This window comes from Lipophrys pholis (assembly GCF_963383615.2).
Source record: "Lipophrys pholis genome assembly, chromosome: 12".
NCBI lineage: Eukaryota > Metazoa > Chordata > Actinopteri > Blenniiformes > Blenniidae > Lipophrys > Lipophrys pholis.
Window position 1 is genome coordinate 31,555,221 of NC_137641.1, and position 9,407 is coordinate 31,564,627.

The 9,407-nt window shown below is 47.8% G+C and overlaps 1 protein-coding gene across 4 annotated transcripts in view; it reads right to left on the reverse strand.

Annotated features, from left to right (window-relative positions):
• The window catches only part of pisd (phosphatidylserine decarboxylase), a 28,475-nt gene extending 19,640 nt beyond the window's left edge, over positions 1-8,835 (reverse strand). For all 4 annotated transcript variants that reach the window (XM_080477555.1, XM_080477557.1, XM_080477556.1 and 1 more), the window contains exon 1: positions 8,771-8,835. In XM_080477555.1, the coding sequence (XP_080333681.1) occupies positions 8,771-8,817 (47 nt within the window). In that variant the 5' untranslated portion in view covers positions 8,818-8,835. The remainder of the gene's footprint in view (positions 1-8,770) is intronic.
• Between the last annotated feature and the right edge of the window lie 572 nt (positions 8,836-9,407).

Below are 9,407 nucleotides of genomic sequence, written 5' to 3' on the forward strand. Positions count from 1 at the left end.
GAGACAGGAGAACCTGCAGGGCTGCAGCTCCAGGATCTCAGTTTGACACCTCTGCTTTAAATGTTGTCGGGGGGCAGCATAATCTGGTCTCCTTTGGTAAAGGAAGCATCAGTGGTTCCTAGGCTAAAGGAGGTTCTAAAGGAAGCATCAGCGGTTCCTAGGCAAAAGGAGGTTCTAAAAGATGGATCAGTGGTTCCTAGGCTAAAGGAGGTTCTAAAGGATGGATCAGTGGTTCCTAGGCTAAAGGAGGTTCTAAAGGATGGATCAGCGGTTCCTAGGCTAAAGGAGGTTCTAAAGGATGGATCAGTGGTTCCTAGGCTAAAGGAGGTTCTAAAGGATGGATCAGTGGTTCCTAGGCTAAAGGAGGTTCTAAAGGAAGCATCAGTGGTTCCTAGGCTAAAGGAGGTTCTAAAGGAAGCATCAGTGGTTCCTAGGCTAAAGGAGGTTCTAAAGGATGGATCAGTGGTTCCTAGGCTAAAGGAGGTTCTAAAGGATGGATCAGTGGTTCCTAGGCTAAAGGAGGTTCTAAAGGATGGATCAGTGGTTCCTAGGCTAAAGGAGGTTCTAAAGGAAGCATTAGTGGTTCCTAGGCTAAAGGAGGTTCTAAAGGAAGCATCAGTGGTTCCTAGGCAAAAGGAGGTTCTAAAGGATGGATCAGTGGTTCCTAGGCTAAAGGAGGTTCTAAAGGATGGATCAGTGGTTCCTAGGCTAAAGGAGGTTCTAAAGGAAGCATCAGTGGTTCCTAGGCTAAAGGAGGTTCTAAAGGAAGCATCAGCGGTTCCTAGGCAAAAGGAGGTTCTAAAGGATGGATCAGCGGTTCCTAGGCTAAAGGAGGTTCTAAAGGATGGATCAGTGGTTCCTAGGCTAAAGGAGGTTCTAAAGGAAGCATCAGCGGTTCCTAGGCAAAAGGAGGTTCTAAAGGAAGCATCAGTGGTTCCTAGGCAAAAGGAGGTTCTAAAGGATGGATCAGTGGTTCCTAGGCTAAAGGAGGTTCTAAAGGAAGCATCAGTGGTTCCTAGGCAAAAGGAGGTTCTAAAGGATGGATCAGTGGTTCCTAGGCTAAAGGAGGTTCTAAAGGATGGATCAGTGGTTCCTAGGCTAAAGGAGGTTCTAAAGGAAGCATCAGCGGTTCCTAGGCAAAAGGAGGTTCTAAAGGATGGATCAGTGGTTCCTAGGCTAAAGGAGGTTCTAAAGGATGGATCAGTGGTTCCTAGGCTAAAGGAGGTTCTAAAGGAAGCATCAGTGGTTCCTAGGCTAAAGGAGGTTCTAAAGGATGGATCAGTGGTTCCTAGGCTAAAGGAGGTTCTAAAGGAAGCATCAGTGGTTCCTAGGCTAAAGGAGGTTCTAAAGGAAGCATCAGTGGTTCCTAGGCAAAAGGAGGTTCTAAAGGATGGATCAGTGGTTCCTAGGCTAAAGGAGGTTCTAAAGGATGGATCAGTGGTTCCTAGGCTAAAGGAGGTTCTAAAGGATGGATCAGTGGTTCCTAGGCTAAAGGAGGTTCTAAAGGATGGATCAGTGGTTCCTAGGCTAAAGGAGGTTCTAAAGGGAGCATTGAGCCTCCTTTCCTTAGCTTATTGAGAATTCCATTGCTCCTTATCATGGCCGCCACTTAAACACTTTGGGGGTTTAAGGAAAAGTGTCCAGGACTAGAGAGGAGGGACTATTAGGATCCTCCCAGGAGCTCCTACAAACCACTGAGGACTCTCAGTGAATCCTTCCTCCCTCTTCTTCCTCTGATGTTTGACTTTGGGAAACCTTCAAAATGAAAACGGGAGATTTGAGAGAGTCAAAACAAAAACATTTTTAAAAAGGAAATTAAGCTTATTTTCTTCCTTCAGATTTCTTCCTTCAACAAAACTCCTATTTTGATGCAAAAATGTTGACGACAAACCAAAGCTGCTGAAACTGTGAGTAAACTTGCTTGTCTCTTCTCCAGTCACATGTAATCAGTCTGTCTGTCAGTGTGTCTCAGTCAGTGTCTCAGTCAGTCTGTCTCAGTCAGTGTGTCTCAGTCAGTGTCTCAGTCAGTCTGTCTCAGTCAGTCTGTCTCAGTCAGTGTGTCTCAGTCAGTGTGTCTCAGTCAGTCTGCCTCAGTCAGTGTGTCTCAGTCAGTGTGTCTCAGTCAGTGTCTCAGTCAGTCTGTCTCAGTCAGTCTGTCTCAGTCAGTGTGTCTCAGTCAGTGTCTCAGTCAGTCTGTCTGTCAGTGTGTCTCAGTCAGTGTCTCAGTCAGTCTGTCTCAGTCAGTGTGTCTCAGTCAGTGTGTCTCAGTCAGTGTCTCAGTCAGTCTGTCTCAGTCAGTCTGTCTCAGTCAGTGTGTCTCAGTCAGTGTGTCTCAGTCAGTGTCTCTCAGTCAGTGTGTCTCAGTCAGTCTGCCTCAGTCAGTGTGTCTCAGTCAGTCTGTCTCAGTCAGTGTCTCTCAGTCAGTCTGCCTCAGTCAGTCTGTCTCAGTCAGTCTGTCTCAGTCAGTGTGTCTCAGTCAGTGTCTCTGAGTCAGTGTGTCTCAGTCAGTCTGTCTCAGTCAGTGTCTCTCAGTCAGTGTGTCTCAGTCAGTCTGCCTCAGTCAGTGTGTCTCAGTCAGTGTGTCTCAGTCGGTGTGTCTCAATCAGTGTGTCTCAGTCAGTGTGTCTCAGTCAGTCAGTCTGTCTCAGTCAGTGTGTCTCAGTCAGTGTGTCTCAGTCAGTGTCTCTCAGTCAGTGTGTCTCAGTCAGTGTCTCTCAGTCAGTGTCTCTCAGTCAGTCTGCCTCAGTCAGTGTGTCTCAGTCAGTCTGTCTCAGTCAGTGTCTCTCAGTCAGTCTGTCTCAGTCAGTGTCTCAGTCAGTCTGCCTCAGTCAGTGTGTCTCAGTCAGTGTGTCTCAGTCAGTGTGTCTCAGTCAGTGTCTCTCAGTCAGTCTGTCTCAGTCAGTGTCACAGTCAGTCTGCCTCAGTCAGTGTGTCTCAGTCAGTGTGTCTCAGTCAGTGTGTCTCAGTCAGTGTCTCAGTCAGTGTGTCTCAGTCAGTGTCTCAGTCAGTGTCTCAGTCAGTGTGTCTCAGTCAGTGTGTCTCAGTCAGTGTGTCTCAGTCAGTGAGGAGGAGGAGACATGAGAGGAATATGACTTCTGTCAGGGTCAAAGAATTACAGGTGAACAATCCAGCCTGTGTCACCTGGTACAAGGTGCTGGTCCATGTTATACCACCAATATTTGGTTTATTTCTACAATAACATTCTGGAGTCAGTTTGATGAACATTTGATTTATAAAGTCTCACTTGGACTAATAGCAGGTGAACAAGCTGTAAACAAAGTCTAGCTCATGGCGGCTGCTATGAGTTTGCGAGTAGACAGAAAACAAGACAAAAAGGAACAATAAGTTTCTATTTCCAAATTCAAACAATAATAATGTTCCATCTTACCTGTGAAAAGTAATTCTGGCTTTCTACAGTCCTCTGAGGTGTCAATAAAAAGTCCACACCGTGCTCTGGTGTCTTGGATTCTCTTCTGCTGCAGTTTGTTTACAGGCTTGGCGACCGGACCAAGATGGCGGCTGTATGTCCCGCTCTGCGGCAGCCTATGGCGACCGGACCAAGATGGCGGCTGTATGTCCCGCTCTGCGGCAGCCTATGGCGACCGGACCAAGATGGCGGCTGTATGTCCCGCTCTGCGGCAGCCTATGGCGACCGGACCAAGATGGCGGCTGTATGTCCCGCTCTGCGGCAGCCTATGGCGACCGGACCAAGATGGCGGCTGTATGTCCCGCTCTGCTATAACGTCTATGATGACAACCATATAGGTGACGGTCCCATGAAAAGGTTGAACACTGGAGATTGCATATCAAAAAGAAAGTACTTTTTTTTTGTGGATGTCAGGAATCAAACCCGGGCCCGCGGGTTGCTCAGGAGGATTTCTACTACTAGAATATCAGCGACTTAATGTTAATGTGAGTCTTGCAAGTATTTTGTCACCGCGTCACTCAGTTCACCAGCAGTTACTTCCAGTTTCTCCTCTAAAGTAAAGTTTACAGTTTCTCCTCTAAAGTAAAGTTTACAGTTTCTCCTGCAGGAGGTAATGGCTATGGCTAGTTAGCATTGGTTGCTAACTGATGCTGCAGCTGCTCACAAGCTGCCATTTGTTTCTGTCAACATCAGAACCAACCAATCAGGTCCCGTATTTACAAAGCATCCCAGGGCTAGAAGTAACTCTGAGTGACGCCACCGCCACCGAATTATCCTTACTAAGATAAAAGTAATTGACAAAGCATTGGGGGGTGGGGGGTGGGGGGTGGGGGGGGGGTTGACCTCTTCAGGGTCAACCACAACTTATTTCTCCCACAACCCTAACCCTGCTTAAAGTCCTCCACCACCATCTCTCTGCCAGTGCTCCACCCTGCTTAAAGTCCTCCACCACCATCCCTCTGCCAGTGCTCCACCCTGCTTAAAGTCCTCCACCACCATCCCTCTGCCAGTGCTCCACCCTGCTTAAAGTCCTCCACCACCATCCCTCTGCCAGTGCTCCACCCTGCTTAAAGTCCTCCACCCCCCCCACACCAAAAAGAAGAGTACCAGCACCCTCAGTCCACAGAGGACACCATCGCCACCGCTCTGCACACCACCCTGACCCACCTGGAACAGCGGGGGAGCTACGACAGGCTGCTCTTCCTGGACTTCAGCTGGGCTTTCAACACCATCACCCCGAGCAGACTGGTCAGCAAGGTGGGGGTCCTGGGTCTCCTCCACCACATCTGGACTGGGTTATGGACTTCCTGATGGACCGCTCCCAGAGGGTGAGAGGAGGACACCACCTGTCCTCAGCACTGAGCACCAGAACCGGTTCTCCACAGGGCTGTGTGCTCAGCCCCCTACTCTACACCTTCTACACCTACCACTGCACACACCCCCCCCCCCCCCCCCCCCCCCACAACACCATCATTAAGCTTGTGGATGATACCACGGTGGTGGGGCTCATCTCAGGAGGAGATGAGGCTGCTTACAGGGTGGAGGTGGAGAGTCTGTCAGGCTGGTGCACCACCAACAACCTCATCCTAAACACCTCCAACTTCAGGAGGTGTAAACCGGACATTCAGCCGATCACCAGAAATGGGGAAGGGGTGGAGATGGTGTCAGACTTTCTGTTCCTGGGCATCTACATCAGCTAGGACTTAACCTGGACTGTTAACTCCACAATCCTGAGGAAGACACACCAGAGACTCTACTTCCTGAGGAAGACACACCAGAGACTCTACTCCCTGAGGAAGACACACCAGAGACTCTACTTCCTGAGGAAGATACACCAGAGACTCTACTTCCTGAGGAAGACCCAACAGAGACTCTACTTCCTGAGGAAGACACACCAGAGACTCTACTTCCTGAAGAAGGAACAACAGAGACTCTACTCCCTGAGGAAGACACACCAGAGACTCTACTTCCTGAGGAAGACCCAACAGAGACTCTACTTCCTGAGGAAGACACACCAGAGACTCTACTTCCTGAAGAAGGAACAACAGAGACTCTACTCCCTGAGGAAGACACACCAGAGACTCTACTTCCTGAGGAAGATACACCAGAGACTCTACTTCCTGAGGAAGACCCAACAGAGACTCTACTTCCTGAGGAAGACACACCAGAGACTCTACTTCCTGAGGAAGACACACCAGAGACTCTACTTCCTGAGGAAGACCCAACAGAGACTCTACTCCCTGAGGAAGACACACCAGAGACTCTACTTCCTGAGGAAGACACACCAGAGACTCTACTCCCTGAGGAAGACACACCAGAGACTCTACTTCCTGAGGAAGACACACCAGAGACTCTACTCCCTGAGGAAGACACACCAGAGACTCTACTTCCTGAGGACCCTCAGGAAGAACAACCTAAACCCGGAGCTCTTGTTGAGCTTCTCCCGCTGCTCGGTGGAGTCGGTGCTGAGCTACGTCGTCTGGCTGTGGTTCTCCAGCTGCACCACAGCAGACAGGAAGAGGCTCCAGAGGGTCGTCACCACCACCCAGAGCTGATTGGCTGTCCTCTCCCATCCCAACCCCCGCTGCCTCAGCAGAGTCCACAACGTCCTCAGGGACTCCTCACACCCCGGTCATCACCTCTTTGAACTTCTGCCTCCAGGGAGGCGTTTCAGGGCAATAAAGACTAAAAAACTGTTTCTACCCCAGAGCTCTTGTTGCCCTGAAGGGCTGCTTTATCCCCCCTGTCCTGTAAATACCCCCCGGGGACCGTACAGTTGTTAAAGTTTTTTATGTCTGCACTTTTCTATTTATTCTCGCAGTTTTAAAGATTTGTTGTTTTTCTGGCATTTGCACTAATTATCTTTGCACTTCCTGTTGTTTACACTGTTTATGAGAGCTGCTATTTTAATTTCATTGTGCTTCTGAAGATCAATAACAATAAAGGAATTCTGATTCTGATGACTGGGGTCCGTCCCAACCCTCCGAAGCAGAGCGTCAGTCTGACCGTTACGGCGCTTTCACTGACCCACGTTGGTGGTAAATCACAGTAATTGATGACCGCGGCGTTCAAATCCACCATTAATATCAAATACATGAAGAGGTGGAAATAACCAGCGTGGACAGAAAAGATAATAATCAAATGAATGTAATTAGCAGTATGTGAACAAGGTAAGTTCAATCATTTTAAGCTGTGTACAAATTAAATACATTTTTCTGAGTTTCATAAAATACACATTCAATAATTTATGATTACACATTTTTAATACAGCCCAAGATATTTCATGGGTTAATTTTACTCTCCATTCATTACTAGTCGCACAGAGGCTTTTTTCTTCCTTTCTCTACCAACCAATCAGCTTTCAGCAGACTGCATCATGGAGCGACGGGGTTGACCCCTCCTCCTCACTAAGATAAAAGTTGTTGTCAACACAGTTGCTCTCAGAAACTTCCTCAATCACTTTGAAGCTGAGATTCCTGGCTAAAACGTTTAGGCTCAGATAGGAGCTCTGAGGCCCCGTTTACACCACAACGAATACGAGTGTATCCGCAAAACTTTCTTCTCTTTTGGGGGGGTCCGTTTACACGACACCGGTGTTCTGATCCACTGGATCTGCAAAGTTTTTAATCCGGCTCCCAAGGTGGAAAGATTCTTTCATGGTCGCTATTCCCTCCTGCAGAGACTGATGGAGGCTCCAGAGCCTGTTACTGCAACCCTCCTCTCCCTCCTGCTCATCCAGTGGTAAACAAACATGGCGGCCCCCCCTAGTGGTTTGACTCGAGGTCGTATTCTCGTTTTATGGTCCAGATCAGGAGCTTAATAGTTGAGATTTTCCCTGATAGCATCCGATGCCTCATCAGTCCGTACGGATGTCAGGTTCTCTCCATTTTCTTCATGTTGATAGTGTTTTCTTCTCTGCACACGTCTGTGAAGTTTCATTACAAAATCAAGCAACAGCGCCCTCCAGTGGCCCGGCATACTAACTACATCGTTGTCTCTGTGTCCGCTGCTGCAGTGGAAACGCTCTCCTTTTTAAAACACGGATTAGGGGTTGTCACATAAAACGTTGTCGTGTAAACGAGGCCTTAGACGCTTTGTGAATAAGGGCACAGCGCTGAGCTTAGAAATTATGTTAGTGGGCGGAGCTTTGGACTGAAAGCTCCACTGGGTATAAAAATCACATGATCTGAATATAAGAATGTAGCAACAGCCTGAGCATGAACACTTACTGCATGAGTACACACTGCACGAGTACACACTGCATGAGTACGCACTGCATGAATACGCACTGCATGAATACGCACTGCATGAATACGCACTGCATGAGTACCCACTGCATGAATACACACTGCATGAATACACACTGCATGGATACACACTGCACGAGTACACACTGCATGAATACACACTGCATGGATACACACTGCATGAGTACGCACTGCATGAATACGCACTGCATGAGTACGCACTGCATGAGTACGCGCTGCATGAGTACGCACTGCATGAATACACACTGCATGGGTACGCACTGCATGAATACACACTGCATGAATACACACTGCACGAGTACACACTGCATGAATACACACTGCATGGATACACACTGCATGAGTACACACTGCATGAATACGCACTGCATGAGTACGCACTGCATGAATACGCACTGCATGAGTACGCACTGCATGAGTACGCACTGCATGAGTACACACTGCATGAGTACACACTGCATGTGAGAGATGGACGAGGCACATTCATGTATCCATCAGTGTGGGTCAGAATATTCATGTATCCATCAGTGTGGGTCAGAATATTCATGTATCCATCAGTGTGGGTCAGAATATTCATGTATCCATCAGGAGACCAACAACCAGGAAGTAAGATCCTTGCACACTAATTAAGTGCAATTTAGGAGGAAGGTTTATTAGCAGACAAGAAAATCTTGCAGATAATCTTATAGAATTGATACCATAGTTTACATGCAGTCCTTTGTGGTGACACCAGGTGGCGCTCAGCCAATAAAGTGACCAGTCGCCCCTGCTTGTACACTGGTTGGTTGTGATTTGGCAATAAGAAAGTTTACTTCTTTCAGTCAAAGCAGGAGCTGATGGACTCCTCCATGTCTCCAAGTTACTACTTTAAAGATACTCTGGTACACAGACATTATTTATTTTCTGAGCAGAACCTCCAGGACTCCTCATGAGTCCGGACCTGACTGAACTGGTGGTGAGAACCGTGGAGGACCAAGTGCTCCACTGGTCCAAAGTCCATAAGGGTGGCCCTACGGGGACGGTCCGGACACAGCGGGACGGTCCGGATGTGTGAACCGTGGAGAACGAAGCTCACCTGCCGCTGCTCGTGCTGACAAACATCCTCAGTAAGGCCGCCGCCATGTTTCACTTAACGGAAGTGACGTCATGGGTCACGTGACAGAAACGGTTCAGACATACTGCTCTGTGATTGGCTGAAGTTTTCTTTTGACAAATATAACGTCAAACAAAACCGTCAACCAATCAAAAGTAATAGATAACAATTGTCTCCAAAATGCTTCATTCCTCATAAAAAATATTCTTTTTTAGATTCTCATTTGTACAAGTGGTTATATTTCCTGTCTCTTCTGTCTACAGGCACAAATCCACAAAGGAGTTGATTACACGTCATTTGCATAATAGATATGGCCCAAACTGATTTGCTCATATTCAGAATTATTCTTACTCCTGACCAGAGACGTATTAACAAACTGCTGTCCTGGTAGCAGCCCTTGTTTTCACTTCCTCTCTGGCTCCAGCCACACTGCCAGTCTTGATGCTCAGATCAGACAGAAGAAGAAGAAACGTTCGGCTGTGACGTCAGCCAGCTGCCCAAAACAATGCTTTTTCAGCAGGAGAGTTCATACTCCGAGATGAAGCTGTTGAAACCACAGCTCATTTCTCGCTTCAAATGTTTTCAGCAATACATTTTGCTGAACTGTTTCAGTAATAAA